The following is a 22516-nucleotide window of genomic DNA, read 5'->3' as shown; positions in this document are numbered from 1 at the left end:
CCCATTCCTCTGGTGGGGAAGACTTTGTTGAAACTCAAGCAAGACCGAGGCACCATGATTCTGATTGCTACCTTTTGGCCGCGTCAGATCTGGTTCCCTCTTCTTCTGGAGTTATCCTCCGAAGAACCGTGGAGATTGGAGTGTTTTCCGACCCTCATCACGCAGGACGAAGGGGCTCTTCTGCATCCCAACCTCCAGTCCCTGGCTCTCACGGCCTGGATGTTGAGGGCGTAGACTTTGCCTCTTTGGGTCTGCCAGAGGGTGTCTCCCGCATCTTGCTTGCTTCCAGGAAAGACTCCACTAAGAGAAGTTACTTCTTTCATTGGAGGAGGTTTGCCGTCTGGTGTGACAGCAAGGCCCTAGATCCTCGCTCTTGTCCTACACAGACCCTGCTTGAATACCTTCTCCACTTGTCTGAGTCTGGTCTGAAGACCAACTCCGTAAGGGTTCACCTTAGTGCAATCAGTGCATACCATTACCAAGTGGAAGGTAAGCCGATCTCAGGACAGCCTTTAGTTGTTCGCTTCATGAGAGGTTTGCTTTTGTCAAAGCCCCCTGTCAAGCCTCCTACAGTGTCATGGGATCTCAATGTCGTTCTCACCCAGCTGATGAAACCTCCTTTCGAGCCACTGAATTCCTGCCATCCGAAGTACTTGACCTGGAAGGTCATTTTCTTGGTGGCAGTTACCTCGGCTCGTAGAGTCAGTGAGCTTCAGGCCCTGGTAGCCCAGGCCCCTTACACCAAATTTCATCACAACAGAGTAGTCCTCCGCACTCACCCTAAGTTTCTGCCAAAGGTTGTGTCGGAGTTCCATCTGAACCAGTCAATTGTCTTGCCAACATTCTTTCCCCGTCCTCATTCCTGCCCTGCTGAACGTCAGCTGCACACATTGGACTGCAAGAGAGCATTGGCCTTCTATCTGGAGCGGACACAGCCCCACAGACAGTCCGCCCAATTGTTTGTTTCTTTTGATCCCAACAAGAGGGGAGTGGCTGTAGGGAAACGCACCATATCCAATTGGCTAGCAGATTGCATTTCCTTCACTTACGCCCAGGCTGGGCTGGCTCTTGAGGGTCATGTCACGGCTCATAATGTTAGAGCCATGGCAGCGTCGGTAGCCCACTTGAAGTCAGCCACCATGGAGGAAATTTGCAAAGCTGCGACGTGGTCATCTGTCCACACATTCACATCTCATTACTGCCTGCAGCAGGATACCCGACGTGACAGTCGGTTCGGGCAGTCAGTTCTTCAGAACCTGTTTGGGCTTTAGGATCCAACTCCACCCCCCGAGGGCCCTGTTTGTTCTGTTCCAGGCTACACTCTCAGTTAGTTGGTAAATTTTTTAGGTCAATCTCAGTTATGTCCTCGCCGTTGCGAGGCCCAATTGACCAATGTTGTTGTTTTGAGTGAGCCTGGGGGCTAGGGATACCCATCAGTGAGAACAAGCAGCCTGCTTGTCCTCGGAGAAAGCGAATGCTACATACCTGTAGAAGGTATTCTCCGAGGACAGCAGGCTGATTGTTCTCACAAACCCGCCCGCCTCCCCTTTGGAGTTGTGTCTTCCCTTGAAGTGTATTGTCTTGCTACATACTGGACTGGCCGGCTCGAGCCGGTTTCGGGCGGGAAGACGGCCGCGCATGCGCGGTGCGCGCGGGCGCGCGAGGGCTAGCAAAGGACTTTGCTAGTGAAGTTTCCGATTGGAGGGGCTGCCGTGGACGTCACCCATCAGTGAGAACAATCAGCCTGCTGTCCTCGGAGAATACCTTCTACAGGTATGTAGCATTCGCTTTGGCCGACTGCTCCTGCCAATATAAACTAAAAAGCATGGTCAGACTATGGCATAAATCATATTTTTACTACAAGAAGCGTTAGTGTGAATTTTGATTTTCTTTCCCTTTCCTGGAATTATCCATTCAGATCCAGCAATAATGTTAGCACACCACTGACATTTCCCACAAGGTTTTTGCAAACCCGCTTGAACCTCCTTTCCTGTTGTATATTTTTGATAGTTAAAGTTAAATCTATTCCCAGTGATCCTGCCTCTTATATAAGCAATAGTAGTAAAATCTTCAAACACTGGGTGTAATTGCATCACATGCCAGTGAGACCACATCTTGATAACTAATTGCTGAGAAATATAACTAAAATGTAAAACACAAGTTAATTTTTCATCCTGAGGTTGCTCTCGATCTTCTAATAACAACTCTCTATTGTTGAACCCTGCTCTCAAATAAGCCTTACAAATTTGAATAGGGATATCCCCTGTCATAAAACCTATTCTTCATCTATGAAGCTTGTGGCCATCTTTGAGACAGAGCATGGAGGCTTTCAGATGTCTTGACGGCTTAGGTAAAATTATAGTTTATTTTAATAGAGAATTACATTAATTGTGTTTTTCCTTTGGTTTCAGGGGATTGCCTTGATACAGCTATTTCTAGTGAAACAGTCCGTTGGATGAAATTCCCCCGCGTTAAACCCTAGTACTACATTTGAAAGATGAATACATATGTTTTGATATGTGAAATTAGAGTTAAGATTTATAAAATATATTGATCAGGACATAACACAACTCTTCTGTTCTCCAGTTCCCTAATGTGGCTGTGCCACATGAACTTGATCTTACCACATCACCACCCTGTATTTGTTCACACCGGAGCCTGCAAAGGCCTTATGTAAGCCACATTGAGCCTACAAATAGGTGGGGAAAATGTGGGATACAAATGTAGCAAATAAATGAAGTAATGAAAAAAGTCTTGCATCTGAATGACCGACGATGAGGTGGGGGTGCCATACTGGGACAGACTGAAGGTCCATCCAGCCCAGCATCCTGTTTCCAACCGTAGCCAATCCAGATCACAAGTACCTGGCAAGATCCCAAAACAGTACAATACATTTTATGACGCTTATCCTAGAAATAAGCAGTGGATTTTTCCCAGGTCCTTCTCAAAAACAGCTTAAGGACTTTTCTTTTAGGAAGCTATCCAAACTTGTTTTAAACCCCACTAAGCTAACTGCTTTTACTACATTCTCTGGCAACGAATTCCAGAATTTAATTACTCATTGAGTGAAGAAATATTTTCTCCGATTCGTTTTAAATTTACTATTTTGTAGCTTCAATGAAGAAATGTTGAGGTATTGATGACTGCACCACTGAGGTCCAAGGTGAGGTCTGAGTTAAATTGATTTTGAGTGAGATGGTAGGTAAAAAGTGTTTTGTGATGGGAATCTTCTGCGTGAGTGAATAGTCTTGAAAATGTTTGTGGCCATATGTCTGACCTCTTTCCCCCCCCTTCTTTTTTTTTCTTCTCTCCTCCCTTGGTGTCCTCCAGGTGGTGTGGGAATGATGTGCTCTCTGAGTGAGCAGGGCAAGCAGCTGGCCGTGCAGGTGTCCAACATCCTGGGGATGGATGTGTGCGGCATCGACCTACTGATGAAGGATGATGGTTCTTTCTGTGTCTGCGAGGCCAATGCAAACGTAGGTTTCATTGCCTTCGACAAGGCTTGTAACCTGGACGTGGCTGCTGTTGTGGCTGACTATGCCATCTCCCTGCTGCCCAGTCAGCGCTTAACACGTCGCATGTCTCTGCTCTCTGTGGTGTCCAGCGCTAGCGAGGCCAGCGAGCCTGAAATACTCGTCGGAGCTGCCAGTGTCTGTGCTGCACCCGATGCTGCTGACAGCATGAGTGCCAGCTCAGTTGACAGCGATCCGGAGACAGCTACGGCCGAGCGGGAGCTTCTTGCCAAGCTGCCCGGTGGCGGGAGCCTATTCAATATGAATCAGCTACTGGCTAGTGAGATGAAGCTCCTAGTGGAGTGATGGCCATGTTGCTGTCCCTTCCTCACCCTCAAACAAAATCTGTTTAAAAAAAAAAAAAAAAAAACAAACACAAAAAACCTCCTTTAAACTAGACCATGGTGCAACGCCGTTTGTTGGAGCTTGAGGGAGAGGGTACAATACTTAGATTCCAGATAGACAGCTGCCAAATTCCCCCCCCCCCCCCCCCCCCCCCCCAGTAAAGTTGATCGCACAGTTCAAAAATGGAAGGAGGAAATAAGAACATGGAGATCTGTCTTTTTTTCTCTCCTCTCCCCCAGTTACTGGAGCAGGCTGCCTGACAATTAAGGGTTTTTGGTGGGTTGTTGGCTTTGTTTATTTTTCCCCTCTCATTCTAAGATGGGGAGGGGGAAGCACTGATGCCCACACTCCCTAGCCTGTCAACATTTTGGGTGGGAGAGGGAGAAGGCATGGTCTTTCCCACAGGGCTAGGTGCAGGCATAGTTGCAAGTTTTGCAGTATTAGGAGGTATATCCTGGGGTAGCATTAATCTCAAAATGTCTGGGAGTAACCTGCAGCCTCTGCCTTCTTCCATACCTTGATGATCCAGAATAGTCTGTGTGTGTACAAACACACATATATACACTATGCAATAAAACTAGTAAGGCAGAAGTTCAAAGACAGGTAATAGTGTGACGTCTACCCAGGATTGTTTCCCAGAAAAGCCTCCCATGTTTTTTTTTTCCATATAGACACACCCTCCCTATACGCACTCACAGGACTGAAGGACCCTGAGCCCCCCCCCCCCCCCCCCACTTTGCTTACAGATCTTGGTATGTTCTATCCCTCTGCCAGGCAGGGGCTGCATGCTTTCTCCCACCTCGAGCACAACGGCGTTGCATGTATGGTTGTACAAAATAGCATCTAATTCCAGTGTGGATGAAATTATCCTCCCCCTCTACCCCCTAATATACTAGTTGACTGTGCATTATTTGCCTTGTTAGCTTTTTTTTTTTTTAAGTTGGTAAGGGAGTCTTTCTCTTTAAAGCTGTATTATAGATATGCTATGTGGAAATGTGACTTTTTAAGTTTTAACATGTGCTGTTGCAGCTCTTTGCTCTTGCTCTGTCTATGTGTATCTTGCTTGTGTCTTAAATGGTAGCTGGTATGAAGACACTATCCTCAGACAAAACAAGCCCTCCAAATACGCAGAGGTTGAGGGGGGTTTATTCACATTTTAATCTTAACCTGCTCTGTTCTCTGCTGGAGGAGGAGAGGGGCAAGAGACTAAGTGGGACTTGTGTGGTTTTTGGTTTTACATGTGATGTGTGACACATGCAGTCTTAACTCGTGTAAGAAAACCACTCTCGTTTAAAATTTTTGGCTGCTGTTTCTGGTGCTTTGCAGTTTGCCAGGAATATGGTTATTCTGCTAAACTGGAGAACCGTGTGCGTGCTGTCATGCTCTTTTCCTTTCTGTCTTTAGTTTCCAGCAAACAAATACAAGAGTACAGTTTAAACCGTGCTCACTCTGTCTTTCTCCCTCCTGTAAGTGGAGGTTGGTTTGCAGGCCTCCCAGCTGCTTTCGTCTTCTTTTGTTGCATGTAGTCATTGTGTTTGTCAGTGCTACGGCCCCCAGCTGAGCTCTAGAGAAACCAAAAAAGTCATTTTTTTTTAACCCACACAGCTGCTGCTGCCTCCCTTTCCAGCATGATGTGATTGTGGCTGCCAGGTCTCAGGCAGGATGTCTTTCATACATTTTGTGTGGGTCTCTCATCTCAATATTACCAGACATGTCTCCTTCCCCTTTTCTGTGGAATTGGAATTCTGAAGTCTGTAGGAAATAGTGGGGCTGGGAGGCTTATTTTTCTTGCCAACCTCTCCTCCTCCTGTTAGTACATGTATCTTTACCTGCTTCTCGCTTATCCTGTTGGTTTCTGTAAAGCAGTGAGAGCACGGGGCAGTGCTAAGTATTATATGGGGCGAGGGGGAAACAAACTTTTCTAAATGGTTCTGTGAAAGAGGGTTGGGGGTGCTGCTCTACCTCCATATACAGCTTCTTGGGATTGCGTGGATGTGAAAGAGGTCTACCAGCCTGTTACAGTTCCCGCCCTCCAACTCTTCTGTAGATGGTTTTTGAAATGAAATCCCTACCCCCTTCCAGGGGCTGTGCTGTTCAAAAGAACAAAGTCTCCAAACCTTCCCTCTGACACTAGAGCAACAAACATTTTGGACACTAAGAAGAGAGAGACAGACTTGACCTTGTTAACCTGCAGAAGCTGATCAGCATCCTGCTTGTGGAATTCTTAACAATGCTGTACAGTATTTTTGGGGAGGGAGGGGGTGGGTTGTTTATTTTTATTTTTTTTATTTAAAAGAAGAATGTAATAAAATGGAAGAAATTCATTTTTTGTAGAATTAAATGGAATTATTGAGGGTGAGTGGAAGATTGAATGTTGGTTGCCAAATTCTATGCTATAGGGCCTGGATTCAAGGGTGTCATTTCCCTAACTTTACATGGTTCTAGCTTAGTGCTTTAAAAAAAATCTCCTGTATATACCTATTCTGGTTCTCAAAAATGTTCTCCATTTTTTTTCTGGTTGGTTTTCAAATCTTGTTCATATATAAATAATTTAAACAACAAAAAAACTGATTACACAGGTCCTGGTTTCTTTTGGGTGTGTCAGGGCTCAATATGATGTTGGTTTGGGGTAAGAATTTCAGAAGACAAGTCCTTTAAAAAGGGGAAGGAGTGTGCTGGGAATAGTCTCCCCATCTTTCTTCCCCCCCCCCCCCCCCCCGATCTTTACATGAAGATGGCCAGTCACAAGTGGTACAGCTTGAAGAGGCGATGCTAATGGGAATGTGCCGGAATCCACATTCTCAGAAAAAAATGCACACAGATGGGAAACTACTAGGTCCTGTGTTTTCTTCAGATTGTTTCAAGGGGGAAGGGAAACCTCAGGAACCCCCTGGAGGGCAAATAACATTAGTGCATGCCTAGCCTCTACTTTAAGCATGCTTACACTATGTCGTATATGAAGCTGGTTTGGGTTCCCCCATACCTTTTTGTCGAGTGGAAGGATCATATACGATGGTTCACATTTCTGATCAATTTTTGGTCAGGATAGGAAGAAATACAGAGACCTTTCAAAAGGTATATTGGTGATGGGTGGGGGTGGGCTGTGTTTCTTTTCTGCTTTTGTAATCTCATTTCTTTTTCTGCATTCTCAATGAAATGGAATCTGTTCAAATGGTGTCATCTGCAAAATGTGTATTTGCTGAGATTGCAAAGGTATATAATCTTGCCTTACCAGTGCTGTATCATGTATTGCATTTGAGAATTTTGTAGAGATTTTGTTTTACTGTTTTTTTTCCTCCCCACCACCTTTGAGTAAGCACTCCCAACCTTCTTTCTGTGGACCTCCTATTCCTGTGTGTGAAACACATGTGGAAACTGGACTCATGTATATGGACTCATATCTGCTGCTTCCCCCTCCCTCACACATAGGTCTGTAGGACTATGCAAGTCCCATGTATCTCCCTTTTTTCATACAATTGCTAGCTGCCTTTTAATATCTACTTCTTGAGGGCTTAAAGACTATTGCTCTCTTGCAACCAAAATACATGTAAGAAAAGTACCTTGGACTATTGCAGCAAAGTGACTGTCATGCATAGAACAACAAAAATCCAATCTAAACCCAAGCCATCCAAAACCACAACAGATCCTGTTAATCTGGTGGAGCAAAGGTGAAAATGCATTCTTCTGAGGTAGGGGTGGGTGTCATGAGAAGGAAACCTGCCCACTTACCAAAGAAAGGTTTTAGCTTTTAGTTTTAGGTTTAAATTAAAATGTATTAATCTTTGATTTTTTTTTTTAATGGGGTGGGGATTGGAAGTTAAATGTTAACGTGTTTACACTTGTACTACAAACTGTGTTTTTATGTAAATTTTGTCTAACTTTCTTTTTTTTTTATAGCAGTTTGTTAAAACGTTCAGAACAGTTTTATAATGGCTGGGCAGTAACACTTCATCTTTCCTTGTCTTATTCAAATGTTGAAGTTCTTTTTAACTTTTTTTTTTTTTTAAGGTGTAGCTTATTGGCATTTTGTGTTCATAACTCATGCGATTTGTCTTATTTTTTTTCTTTCCTATAGAAAACATAAACAAAGTTCTTTGATTCCATCCCAGATTGATTCTAACTCTCTTCCCCTCACCCACTGCTCTTCTTGCAAACCTTTCAGGAGGGATCCTCACCCCGGCTGAGAGTCCGCACACACGGGTTATGAGAGAGTGTGTTCTAGACCTGACCCCTCCCCCCAATATCCAGGTGCTAAAAATGTGTTACGAAAATTTAAATTAAATTAAAAACAAAAATTGCAGCATGACGGATGGAGATGGAGCTTGAACCCTGCTCTCACAGGTAAATTTCTTTTAATTACTCACCTTGTTTTCTCAACTCTGTAAACAGATTACCCTACTTCCTCTAACAGTGTCCATCTTGTTCTTCTCATTGGTCTGCCAGATCTCCAGGTCAGTTCATCATGAGTCAAGATGGGGGAGGGAGGGAGGGAGGGGAGGGTGTATAAATGTAACTTAATCTTGCTTCCTCCCCTCTACCATCATTTGCATGGATTGGAGAGGAAGAGGGCTTTAGTTTTTGGGTGGTGGAGAGAGATCATATTTCAACAACATTTAAGAGGTAGAGGCATAAGTACTGTAGGCTTAAAAATTGAAGGTGGTCCAAACTTTCCTGTGGCTGTTGGAAAAAAGGTTAATAGTTTACCTCAGATGATTTTTACTCACCAGGAAAGGTCCAGATTTCATTCCTGGAAAACAGAATACTCAGCATTTTTAAATGATATATTTCTGGGGGTGGGGAGGAGGGGGGAGGAATTGGTCTTCAGCTTCTAAAGGCATTTTACCAGCTCAAAATCTTCCTTTAAAATAATGTCTACAGATGAACTTTGAAACTTGTACACAGTAACAGCATGTCCTGACCATGATTTAGAAATGGGCATTTGTGTTTTATTTGTAGGGATATGTTTCCTTGGCAGCGCACAAGGTCAGCAGCTAGCTAGCTTCTGTTTGGGGAAAGGTTGTCAGTCCAGCTTTTGCTTCACATCATCTGTGAAGTTGGGTCTTTAAGACACACAAACAGAGAGAGCTACATAGGCACCTGGCTACTAGATGTCACAAGAGGCAGTCTAATCCAGTCCTGGGATTTTGTCATAACTTCTGGCCCTATGCATACCCTAAGGAGCGCTTTTCTGTTCTGAGACTGCACACACCGTTATGCACAAGCACTCCTTGAAATGCCTGTCAGTTGGCAAAAAGGCTTCTAGCAAAGTAGCACTTCTGCTCTGAGGCAGTAGTGTGATCTGAAGATAGGTAGGCAAGTTGAGTCAAAGCAGTTAGCATAGCTGGGATTAAAAAAAAAGTTTGGACAAATTCCTGGAAGCAAAGTCCATAAACTCTTAAGGTAGACCTGGGGGTAAGTAGCATGGAGTCTTTCTACTTTACAGACTTCTTTCAGGTACTTTTGACCTGGCTTGGCCACTGTCGGAAACAAGATACCCGGCTAAATGGACCTTCAGCCTGACCCAGTGTGGCAATTGTTTTATGTTCTTATTTCATTGTTGTGTCCTCCAGAAGCATCCACTGCTTTCCCATATTCCTGCGAGTAATAGAAATAAAGGTACCAAGTCCAAGTCAGTGCAGAATGAGTTTGGGAGAAGAATGCCTCAATGTACAAATACATTATCTCAGGGTGGCTGTTTTTCATAGCCATGGAAAGGTATAGTGAAAGAATGGTGGGGTAGAGGGATGTTAGCCTGGATGCTCTTTTTTGTTTAATGTCTCTTTCATCTGTCTACTATTTATAGAGGGTGGCAAGGCAGCTTATAACCCCTGCACATCAGGAACTTAGTTTTTCATGGTTGGATCTGGACTTCTTTGATACTAGAACTGTTACTCACAGTGCTCCACAGCTTCTTACCTTTCTTCCCTTCAAAGCCGGGGAGGGGGGGAAATGGAGAAGATATAATATCAGTTTGCGTGTTTGTGCACACTGGGAATCCTGATACTGACCTTTTCATGTGTATCAGAGAGCTGTGTCCGGAAGGAAGTCTGCTGGCACGTGTCTGCACAAGAGTATCCATGCATTTGTCGTTAACTTATCCTCAATGCTAGGTAACATTTATATTCAGCTTTACTCCCAGTGCCCTATATACCTACTATTTTGCGCATTCCTGTATCTCTTGGTTAGATTTTTGCAGGCTGTGATACCTTGTATTGGTCCAACATACAAATGCTTCAGTGATATGTGAGCCTTCCAGAACATGCAAATCCATTCAGTAAGACAGATCATAGCCTACAAAAATCCAGACTTCTCCAAGATCAAGGCAGTTGCCAGACAAGTACTGTAAACTTGCTGACAGTGTCTGAATTTTCTTTGTAAATACTTTTCTGGTGCTAAGACTGTTTCCCTCTTAGATTTTAAAGTGAATTTGTTGGTGGAAGGGAGCAGAATGTAGAAGCAAGTTTTAGCTATTGTAAAGAAAGTTTGGGGTTTAAATTTTTTTTTCATTTGGGGTGTCCTGATAGGCATGCAGTCCTTTTATTTCTTGTATTTCCATGCCTCTGCCTGTCTTTGTAGTTACTGCACTCAGTTTTTTTTTTTAAACCGAGTAGAACAGTCTGAGCTTGGATTTGTGCTTTGTCTACCCCAGTGTTGTTCCTGCTTGTTGCTATTGATCCATTTTGTCTTTTACTGTTTTTAAACCTACTTAACAACTTAAATCACTGAGATGGGGGCATAGCATTAAGATTGGGGACACTCTCTCGATTTTAGTGGCTAGTTGTGCAATGAATTTGTTTTCTTCTGTGTATACATCCTGCTGCCTGCAGACCAACCAGGATCCTGGGTGGGAGAAGGATTGATGATTCTGCGCAGCACAAGAGAACCCAGATAACATGTGGACCCCAGACAATTAATTTTGACTGGTGAGTTTTCTGAGCACCATATTAAATTATATTTGAAATTCTGCCTCTTCTAGAAAGAAAAGGGTTTCTTAAGGAACTTCATTCAGAGTTGGTGGCAGCACAGGAATTTGAAGATGGGTCTCCATGAGCTAACCAAGGTGGTTATGTACTTTCTCAAAGTAGAAAATGCTGAAGAGAGAGAGATTCTTCTCAGATCATTTATTTAAAGAACAAAAAAGCCTATCCTCACCTGATAAGTAGTGCCACTCACATGGATATCTGCCCACCAGCATCCTGCCAAGCTAAGAGCTGTTTGTTTTCTTTCTGTGGCCAAGTTTCTGTCTAAGCTTCCATAGTCTGACAGGTAGTGATGCTAGAGCAGTTGAGGGAAAGACAGGTGACGAGATACATTGACATGAAAGCTGACCAGTTTCATCTAATTAAGTGCACGGATAAGCGCATGCTTTGTTTAACTGCATGCCGTACTTCGGTCCCGTTTTTGGTGCCATCAATTTCTATGGGGACAAACTTCGGTTTAGCGCACCACTGATACGTGCAAGATTTGCTTATATGCATGGTTTAAGACTGCTTCTCTGCAGGAAAGACTCCGCATAAGCGCGCACATGGAATATGGAAGCCGATTGGCATGTGACAACCAACGAGATTTCAAATTTACCGCCCCTTTAACTGCCACAGGCAGAATAAGCGAAAGAATGTTAGAGTGTACACTGGAGTCGTCGCGGCGGAACTGTAAGACTTTAATGCTGGCTGAACAAATAGAAGTTCTTAAAAAATTTAGAAAACAAAGTCAAGCATCTATTGCTAAAGAATATGGTGTCAATCCCAGTCAAATTTCACGTGTCTTGAAGCAAAAAGATCAGCTTCTGGAAGACTGGCAAAACAATACAAATCCACACAGGAAATGTAAACGGGCGGGAAAAGCTGAGGAGGTAGAAGATGTTCTTTGGTGGTTTTCTCGAGTCAGGAGGAGACAGTTTCCTGTCAGTGGTCCACTGCTTATGGAGAAAGCTAACCAGCTAGCTGAAAGTCTTGGACTAACTGAATTCAAAGCCACTGTTGGATGGTTGGAAAGATGGAAGGAGAGGAACAACATAAAATTCAAGAAACAGCATGGTGAGAACAAGTCGCTGATGACTTTGGTGCTGAAAATTGGTTTCAGTTCTTCCTACCATCTTGAACGAGTTTGCACCTCGTGACATTTTCAGTGCTGACGAAAACTGTCTCTACTGGCGAGCGATTCCTGATGCAACACTTGTATTCAAACATGCCGAAACTACTGGAGGTAAAACGTCGAAAGACCGACCAACGATCCTCCTTTGCTGCAATATGGATGGGAGTGAGAAGTTGGAACCCCTCGTCATTGGAAAGAGCAAACAGCCCTGTTGCTTCAAGAAAGTTAAGCGACTTCCTGTGTCATTAGAGACTAACGCAAATTCATGGATGACTGGGGAAGTTTGGAAGCAGTGGCTAAAGAAGTTAAACACTAGAATGCGGGTACAAAAGCGTCAGATTTTGTTGCTTTGTGATAATTGTGCTGCACACAGGGATGATGTCAGCTGTCTAATGTCAAGGTGGTCTTCCTGCCACCAAACACTACCTCTCTGATCCAACCTATTGATCAAGGCATAATAGCCAATTTCAAACAACATTATCGGGCTCTTGTGCTACATCGTCTGATGAGCGTCATGGATGACCAGACTGGCAAGGATAAACGTGCTGTTGAACTGGCTTGTAATCTATCACTGTTGGATTCCGTACATATGCAGAAAGAAGCCTGGAATCATGTTACACAGGCAACCATTGTGAACTGCTACAAGCGGGCAAGCTTTGTTAAGGATGTGGAGAGGGATGAAACAGATGCAGCTGTTGCAAACGCGTCAGATGAACAGGTTATTGACATCCCAGCCGGTGTTACTGAAGAGGAGTTTCATAGCTGTTGATTACGATATGCGCCTACAAGCAGGCAACGACAGATGATGAAATGAGCAGCGAGGCACATGCTGGCGAAATTCAACAAGCTGTCACTTTTACAAGAGCGCTGGAGAGTCTCCACACCGTGCGGGCCTATCTGGAGGCCACTGGATGTCAGTGCTATGACAGTTTTTATCGTCTGGCAGACGTAGTCTGTGGAACTCACAGACCCAATAGTGTACAGAGGACTAATTGATTAAGTAAGCCTAACGTTAGTTAACGGAGACTGTATACTGTACGTATAATAATAAACAGTACTGTACATATGTTTATCAGATGTCAAACTTTGGGTCACAACGGTTAAGTGCACGCTCTTAAGTGAACTTAGTTTTTCTGCATGTTAACTGCATGTATTTCTTTGGTCCCAGACCCTTGCACTTAAGCGCTGTATTTCTTTTGAGAGAGAGGCAGATTCTGCCTTATTGTTGCCTGACTGCATGTGGTTTAGCTTGCCTACTGATCCCTAGGAAAGCGATATAGTTAAGTATTTCTGTGTGGATTTGGATTTTAGGTTTGTTACTTGCCTGTTGCAAAGCCATGTTTAAGGCAAGTTACATGAGTTATTTCCCTGGCCAAATGAGCTAAAAATCTGTTGTACCTGAGGCAGTAGAGGGTGAAATGGCTCACCCTGGATTTCCAGGCTTTCTCTTTGCTTCTGTAATCACTAAGCTGTACTCTATTTTATGCATATTGTAACTCTGTCATGTACATGTTTGTCACAGAGATTATGGTGTACTGCTTGGCAGTTTCTCACATGGTACATAAGTGTACCTTGTTTAGATGCGGAAACTTGTTAGGTAGGAATTCTCGTTCTGTATTTTCATACTGATTTTTGGGGCAGCATTGCCACTCTTGAGTGGCCTGGCTCAACTCCTTATACCTTTGATCCTAGTGCAGAGGAGCCTTCCTGTTGTGGTTTGATCTGTGTGAGTCCCTGTCATAGAAGAGGGTGATATCATCAAAGTCCTATTATTGTTTAAAAAACAACACATACACAACCTAAAGCAGCTTTTAAATTGATCACGGGGAAAATGCTGACAGTCATAGGTCTACAAAAGATACGTTCCAAACAGGAAAATTTAGTATATTCTGATAGGATGTGGTTAAAACTGAGGTAATTCAAGTAGATGTAATTTGAAAAACAAACATATGATGCCAAAGTTACCTGTGTCAAACTGCTGATTAAGCAAGTTGTGATTAGGAATAAAGCCATAGTTAACATCTTTCATAACTATTCCTGCTGTAAGGAGCTCCTTGATTTTTCTCTGTCGCTCTCCTTTGGCGAGAGCCTGGAATACAATATTCTTTGAGGACAGAATAGATCTGAGACTCCTATTCCGGTGAGTTTTTTTACATAGTACTTCTCCGTGGACAGACAGTAGCAGTATCATCTGATGGTGCTGAATCCAAAGATTTGCTCCCTTAAGTGCCCAGAAAAACCTCAAATTCCCACCCTTGAGTCCTCTGTTTTGTCTATCTTGCTTTCAAGATGGATTCCTGTGCTTTTTTAAAAACTCTTTCTCTGAACAAAAGTAAACTCCTCTGTCAAGCTTAAAATCAAATGAATACACTGCAGTATGACTGGTCCTAAGCCAGGTTTTCAGAAATGTGAACTGTCCTGGACTATTGGACCTTATCCTCAAGGATGTACTGATGAAGAACTGGGAATCGCCCCTTTCAGTACAGGTCGCACCTAAGAAGGTGGATATGCTGTATCGTATCCAGAAGGCTCCCAGATTCAAGAGGGTCCAACTGCCGTACCTCTCTCTGGTGATCAAATCCGCCTTGAAATGAGCTAGGAATTCCAGGACTCATTCCTTGGTGTGCCCCATGAGGGGCTTGGACACTTAGGGAGGAAAGATTTTTTTTTTTCCCCCCAGGGCTCGATGCAGCTTGGAAAAGAGATGGATGAGGGGAGATATGATTGAGGTCTACAAAATCCTGAATGGTGTAAAATAAGTAGGAAGTAAATCGTTTTTTGTTTTTTTTTTACTCCTTCCAAAAGTACAAAGACTAGGGGACACTCAGTTACATGGAAATACTTCTAAAACATAGGAAATATTTTTTTCACTCTGGAACTCTTACACCGGAGGATGTAGTAACGGCGGTTAGCGTATCTGGGTTTTAAAAAGTTTTGACAAATTCCTGGAGGAAAAGTCTAGTCTGCTATTGAGAAGGACTATGGAAGTAACTGCTTGCTCTGGAATTAGTAGCATGGAATGTTACTGCTAATTGGGTTTCTGCCAGGCACTTGTGACCTGTCTTGGCCACTGTTTAGAAAACAGGATACTGGGCTAGATGGACCATTGGTCTGATGCAGTATGGCTACTCTTGTGTTCATCCAGTCCTACCAGTTCTACACGAGCCTGTACTTTGCAGTGGGTCCACAGTATGCTCAGTCTTGCGGATTCTCTCCCACGGGAGCAGGCAGCAGAGGTTGGCCAGTTTGCCATTAAGCAGCTGGAGTGCAGGAAGTATCTGGCCAGGGGGGCACATACAATTCCAGTTCTTTTGACTTAGCATCCAAACTCTCCGCCTTGGGTGTGGGGATGTGCAGACTCTCATGGCTATGTGTCTTTGACCTGGAACCAGCCTCTCCAAGGTGACAATCTGTTTGGAGATAAGGTAGAAAAGGTCACTGACCTCGTTAAGAAACATACTGATACGTCCAAACCCTATCTCGGCACCCTCCAGTTGCAACCTCTTCCTCTTGGAAATTTTGCAGTGTACCTAGGCAACAATCCTACTACTCTTAAAGGTGTATATTTTTGCCACCTTCCAGCTCTGCCCACACCCCTCAGGCCTAGCGTTGTTGGCCTCGCCAGCCCAGCCCACAGAAGCCCCAGCTGACTCCTCAGTCAAAGCAAGAGGCGAATGTTTGACTGGCTCCAAGAGAAAGTATAGCCACTCTCAAAGTAATCATTCTAGATGGCTTACCAGTAGAGGGGAAGATAAAGTTTTACCATCACAGGTGGCCGTGACTCCTCCTAACGTTTGACCGGTGGGTTTTTCAAAGAGTCTGTCTTGGTTACGTTCTGCTTTGGCATCAAAGACCACCGATTGCCCACGAAGAGCATCTTCATCAGTTTTCTGCACAAGCAGGTACTTATAGAGGAAATATTTGCTCTTTTACAGACCAAAGCGGTCGAGCCCATACCACCAGGGGAAGAAGGAAAGGGATTCTATTCTAGGTACTTCCTTGTGCCCAAAAAGACCGAAGGATTTCGTTCCATCCTAGAGCTAAGGTCCATGAACAAATTCCTGGTAAAAAAAAGTTTCAGAATGACTTCCCTGGTCACCCTTCTCCCCATGATTCAGGAAAACAATTGGTTATACTCTCTGGACTTAAAGGACACCTACACCCACAACTCGATACTTCTATTTCAGATTCTGCTAGGGAAACACCACCACCAGTACTGCATTCTGCTGTTTAGCCTAATAGCTCTCAGGGTATTCGCCCAAGTGTCCAGCAGTATTAATGGGAGAGCACATCATAGGATGGGGCATCAGAATCAATGCGCCTAACTATTTTTGTGTTGGAGCTATTAGGGTTCTTCATAAACTATTCCATGTTCCACCTTCTTCCAGTCCAGCAATTAAAGTACATAGGAGACCTGCTAGATACATTGCATTCTTGAGCTTTTCTTCCACAAGCGAGAGCAGAGACCTTATCAACACTCACCTCGCAAGTCCGAAGCAGCAAGCAGGTCACAGCTTGGCAAATGTTGAGGCAATGAAGGATGAGGTGGCTTGGCCAACAGATCACCTTGGTTCTCAGTCAGTTGCTAACATGATTTAAAGAGGATAACCAGTGGGACACTGTTGAGTTGCAAAACATTGAAATGAGACAGACAATACAACCTTAATAGAAATCTAATGTTACTGATTGCATAGTCAAGTGGGATAAAAATTATGTGAAATTGCACTCTGAAATCTTTATGGATAAAAATATCTACTGATAGAAAGTCCATGTGTAATAAACAGAGCAGTGGGGGGATATATTACTGTCCTCTTGCCAGGATAGTGCAGATCCTATGATCTAAAATTGGGAACACAACAGTGGAAATCTGGGTAAATATTTCATCAGGACAGATTTGAGAGGTAAAGTTTTCTAGATGCTATGTACAACAGTTTCATGGTGTAGCTGGTCCTGGATCTGAGACTAGTGAGAACTACTTTTAATGTGGTCCTCACTGGTGGGATCATGAGACAATCAAATTGGGCATAATCTCTGGAGGGAAGGCAGAAAGTAAAACTACTGCAGTAGTAATTAACTTTAAAAAGAGACTAGAAGGAAAACTAAAAGCACTTGGGGGTTAGGTCTGAATGAGGAATAGAAATTTATTTAAAAATTCCATCTTGGAAGCCCAGATGAAATGCCCCACCTTTTTCAAAAAAATCAGTCAAAGGAAGCAAAATGACTGCTGATGTAGTTAGATGGTGAGATGACCCTATTAAAGAAATGGAAAACAAGTCTAGATGAGGAATCAGTCTGCCCACCCACACCACTCACTTCGCTCCACTTTCCTTTCTGTTAAAGACTCTTGGTGCTTGATATATGAGTTCTTGAATTCAAATACTATGCTTGTCTCTGCCACCCCCTACTGGGAGGCTGTATACACAAATCAACCACCTTTTTTGGTTAGACTGTATGGAATTGGGACTTGATGTACCGCCTTTCTGTGTTTTTTTGCAACTACATTCAAAGCGGTTTACATATTATATTCAGGTACTATTTGTACCAGGGGCAGTGGAAGGTTAAATGACTTGCCCAGAGTCACAAGGAGCTGCAGTGGGAATCAAACTCCATTCCCCAGGATCAAAGTCCACTGCACTAACCACTAGGCTACTAGTATTTCCTTAGATTATTGCCGTCTACCCCTTTTCACTTGAATCCCAAGACATCTCATCCTAGAGTAGTGGTTTTCAACCCAGAATATCCTTCCATAGTTTATTTTTATGAATATGTATATGTGAAACTTGCATTCCCCTTTTATGTAGATATCTCATTCATATTCATTGTGGATATCTTGAAACCACAGTTGGCTGTGGGTGTCTCTGTTCGTGAATCATTTTTTCTGTTGAAAGGCCTATCATGTTTGTGCTTATACCTGGAAGAAAAGAGAAACATATAAACACTGGCAAACTTAAGATGTAAAATTTTAATAAAGAAGGCCCAGAGAAAATATGAGAATAAACTAATAACCTTTTCAAAATATTTGAAAAGTAGGAAACATGTAAGAGAATCCATTGGACCATTAAATGACTAGGGGGTGAAAGTGGCACTTGGGTAAGGCAAAGCCATTTCAGAAAAATTAATTATGCTTCAGTCTGTACTGAGGAGGGTGGGGATAGAACCACATTTCCCCTGCTAGAAAAGTGTATTGGATTATTTCCACCCCACAGATGTTTTGCAAATGAAGAGTGGTCTCTTGACCTCCTGGCTTCCTGAAGTAATGGAAAATGAGTTACTCTGCCAGAAACTCCATTCTCTCTCTCAAGCCTCTGTTGTATGTGTATTGTTAGGAATGTTTCTTGAGTTGCACATTATTCATTCATTTCAGTATTTATATATATTACTGCTCTCTTTCCCTTACTAGATGCTGATGTTTTGTTTTTTTTTCTCTGTATGTGATTAAGTCCTTTTTTAGGTTCTGGAAACTGCAGCAGTTCTGAGAGGATATCTTCCTGTGCCTCCTTTATAGGATCGAAAAGCGCTGCAAAGGTGGTTGGAGGCATATCCATAATAGAAGGGGAAGGAGACTGAGAAGAAGAGACAGTATCTCACTGTACTTTGAAACTGGGAGGACTTTCTGTCCCAAAAAATAAATTTATTTATTTGTATTGGTTTTTGCTTCCCTGATTCCTTTCTGACCTGAAGCTGGGATGTATGGAGAAGAGTTGGGCTTGATTTGTTTTGGAAGTGCCTGCATTGTGTGGAACAACCCCCCCCCCCCCCCCCCCCCTTCAGTACTGCTGTGTCCTGTACAGAAGCTAAACTTTATTTTATTTATTTATTACATTTATTTCCCACATTTTCCCACCTATTTGTAGGCTTAATGTGGCTTACATAGTACTGGAGAGGCGTTACAGACTCCGGTGTAAACAAATACAAAGTGATGTTGTGGTAAGATAAAATTCATGTGGCACAGTCACACTGAGGAATCGTACAACGGAAGAGTTGTGTTATGTCCTTTACGTTCTTTAGTTTTGTTGTGTTGCAAAACAAATGTATACTCTTTTCTACTTCTAATATTATGTATTTCACCATCATGTACCCAAAACTCGCTGGTAAACCAAATGTACATTCTTTTCTATTTCCAGTATCCACGACGAATTGTAAGCCACATTGAGCCTGCAAAAAGGTGGGATAATGTGGGATACAAATGTAATAATAATAATGTTGGCTCGGTAGGGAATGCCTTTTTAAACAGCGTAGTTTTTAGTGTTTTCCGGAAGTTTAGGTGAGGTCGTTCGTAGTTTTTAAGGCTTTTGGTAATGCGTACCACAGTTGTGTGCTTTATGTAGGAAAAACTGGATGCGTAAGTTGATTTGTATCTGAGTTCTTTGCAGCTTGGGTAGTGCAGATTTAGGTACGTTCATGTTGATTCGGATGTGTTTCTAGTTGGTAGGTCGATCAAGTCTGTCATGTATCCTGGAGCTTCACCGTAGATAATTTTGTGAACCAGAGTGCAGATTTTGAAAGCAATGCGTTCTTTGATTGGAAGCCAGTATAGTTTTTCGCTAAGGGGTTTAGCACTTTCAAATCACGTTTTTCCGAAGATAAGCCTAGCTGCCGTGTTTTGACGGTCTGAAGTTTCTTTAACGTTTGTTCTTTGCATCCCACATAAATTCCATTGCAGTAGTCTATATGGCTTAGTACCATTGATTGTATCAGGTTGCGAAATGTTCCCCTCGGGAAGATTTGTTTCACGCGTTTGAGTTTCCACATTGAGTGGAACATTTTCTTTGTTGTGGATTTCACTTGGCTCTTTAGTGTTAAGTTGCGGTCCATTTTAACGCCAAGGATTTTCAGGCTGTCTAAGATAGGGAGGGTGTAATCTGGGGTGTTGATAATAGTGGGGTTGTCCGCACTGTGTATGGATGAGAGGATGAGACAGTGTGTTTTTTCTTTGTTTAGTTTTAGTTGAAATGCATTTGCCCAAGAGTCCTTGATGTTCAAGCTGATCTTGATTTCGTTGGTGATTTCAGTCAGTTTAGATTTATAAGCAATGAATATTGTGACATCGTCTGCATAGATGAAAGAGTTAAGGCCTTGGTTGGATAAGGACTTGGCTAATGAGGTCATCATTAGGTTGAAGAAGATTGGTGATAGTGGTGATCCTTGTGGTACTCCGCAGTCTGCTTTCCACGGTGATGGAATGTTTTGAGTTTGATTTTACTTGATACGTTCTTGTGGTTAGGAAACCCTTGATCCAGCTGTTTCCACCAATCCCAAACTTATCTAGTAATCTTATTAATATGTTATGGTTTACCATGTCGAATTGGAGTAGGAGGATGTTTTTACCTATTGCTATTTCCTGCTTGAATTTGGCTATGAGAATGAGTAGTACTGTTTCTGTGCTGTGGAGGGGGCGAAAACCTGACTGTGATTCGTGTAATATTGAGAATTTGTTTATATAATCTGTAAGTTGTTTGGCTACCATGCTTTCCATCAGCTTGACTGACAACGGAATGGATGCTACTGGACGGTAGTTAATGATTTCATTTGTTTTTTTTCTTCGTGTCTTTTGGTATCAGAGTGAGTAGGATATTGCCATTTTCCTTAGGGAAGAGGCCTTGCTGAAGCATGTAGTTTAGGTGGGATGTGAGGTCTGCTATGAAGCGGTCAGGGGCGGATTTCATTAGGTAGTTGGGACAGGTATCTAGTTTACAGTGAGTGTTGGAGAACCTGCTGATCTGTGCCACAGCATCGACGGTAAGGAGGGCGAATTTTAACCAGGTTCTATCAGCCGGGTATTCATTAAGGAAGATTTCTATGTTACTGTTGTCCTGCGGTAGCGTGTTGCGTAGGATTGCAATTTTTTCATTGAAATACTTAGCAAGTTTGTCTGCAGATGGGATGTCTGTATTCAATGTAGTGACCAAGCTGGTGTCTAGGAGTTTGTTTGTTCACGAGTTGGTATAATTTCTTCGTGTCTTTGTAATCTGTCCCTATTTTAGTTTTATAGTATGATCGTTTGGTTTGTCTTATTGCGTATTTGTATTTTCTTTGTGATTGTTTCCATGTGTTGAGTGTGTGTTCGTCTTTTGTTTTTTTTCCATGCTCGTTCGAGTTGTGTGTATTGAGTAAAAATGAGGATTAAGAGAGACTGTGTGAGATCACCTCTGAGCCTGGCTTCATCTGACCCTGTTGTTCTTAACCATGTCTAATGGACGTGTAGCATGGTAATAATAGTGGAGGGGAGAGCCATGTAGGCTATATCGGATCAAATCTCAATTTGCTGCTAGGATTCCAAACACAAGTGGTACAGGCTATTGCAATAAAACAGAAACATATCTAATGAGTTACTCTTTATGTTCCTTCCTTGAAAGGACATCAAAGTTGCACAAGGGAATGATGGTGAAAGCTGTGTTAGTTCCGAAAGAGAAACTTATATAGGGTATGAGCCTTGAGTTTGGAAAGTAACTGTGTAGCCATCATTTGTTTCAAAAATGATGCAGTCGATCCATGATCTGTAGGTAGCCAGTGTCATGTTTGCACGAGGCCTAGTTTCTTAAATTTGTTTTATTTATTTATTTGGCATCAGATCTGCCCACAGTACTAGAACTTGATGTGGTGCAGAGTATCAGCTAGTATTTATAAAATGTTATATGCCATCTAACTGGCCAAAAAGACCATTCATGCTGGTTTTATATGTATTGTTTTAATTTCACTATAAACAAAATAACATGTTTACATTTCTGTTAAAAGAACCGTATAAATAGTGGTCTTATGTTCTTGGGAAACCCAGCTGAACAATTCCAACTCACAATTTTCGCTATGTACAGATACCATCACTGGGCCTCAGAGGCGCCCCTCACTGGAATCCAACTCTAAACCAGTGAGACGCGCACATTCACCTCATCATTGGCCACAAAGATGATATATCTTCACAGAAAATATCTTGACTACTCTTTTATTACTATTTTTATAGAATCTTGTTATTTAAACTGTATTTTCAATCACAATTTTAAATATAGTTCCTCTACCAGCTGGGGGGGGGGGGGGGGGGGGTGTCTATAAATCTGACATAGCCTGTGTTTTGCTGTACAACTGTTTCAAACGGATGTATAGCGAATCATGGCCTATGTCGGATTTATAGACCCCCCCCCCCCCCCCCCCAGCCAACAGGAACTATCATCTTGAAGATGTTTTTCATGTTCTTAAATACTGAAGATTTGTTCAATAAAAATTGTGAAGGTAACATTATTTTTGTACATTGCTGCTACTCGCAGCAGCACGTTGTCCCAGTCTCCTAGCATAGAGGCTCAGGGAACAGAAAAGCCTTGTATGGTTTTTGTGCCTCCTCCCTCCCCCCCCCCCCCCCCCCCCCCCACCAGGTGAATGGAAGGAAATCAAACCTTATCTCCTCACCCTGAAGGCCTTCACTACTGTGCCTGCTTCAGGTTTCTCTGGTTAGGTTGCCTGTCATGAGTTAGTGTGTTCTGGCCTGGAATTTAAAAAATGCCTTTTATGATAATATAGACCACCAGTACTTGCTGTTGAGTTATTGGGTATCAGGAAAAGTACTGTCCTTTGTC

The 22516-nt window shown here is 42.8% G+C and overlaps 2 protein-coding genes across 7 annotated transcripts in view; one reads left to right on the top strand and one right to left on the bottom strand.

Moving 5' to 3' along the window:
- RIMKLB (ribosomal modification protein rimK like family member B) overlaps positions 1 to 18598 on the top strand; it is a 77089-nt gene extending 58491 nt beyond the window's left edge. For 3 of the 6 annotated variants that reach the window (XM_030187243.1, XM_030187239.1, XM_030187244.1), the window contains exons 6-7: positions 3331 to 10780; positions 18392 to 18598. In XM_030187243.1, coding sequence (XP_030043103.1) covers positions 3331 to 3818 — 488 coding nt within the window. In that variant the 3' untranslated portion in view covers positions 3819 to 10780; positions 18392 to 18598. The remainder of the gene's footprint in view (positions 1 to 3330; positions 10781 to 18391) is intronic. The other 3 variants (XM_030187242.1, XM_030187241.1, XM_030187240.1) reach the window with 3 other exon arrangements.
- The window catches only part of FOXJ2 (forkhead box J2), a 584760-nt gene that overhangs the window by 203973 nt on the left and 358271 nt on the right, over positions 1 to 22516 (bottom strand). The gene's annotated exons all lie outside the window — the stretch shown is intronic.

The sequence above is a fragment of the Microcaecilia unicolor genome, chromosome 14 (assembly GCF_901765095.1).
Source record: "Microcaecilia unicolor chromosome 14, aMicUni1.1, whole genome shotgun sequence".
Lineage (NCBI taxonomy): Eukaryota > Metazoa > Chordata > Amphibia > Gymnophiona > Siphonopidae > Microcaecilia > Microcaecilia unicolor.
The sequence above is the reverse complement of the archived record's forward strand: the minus strand, read 5'-3'. Positions and strand labels throughout refer to the sequence as shown.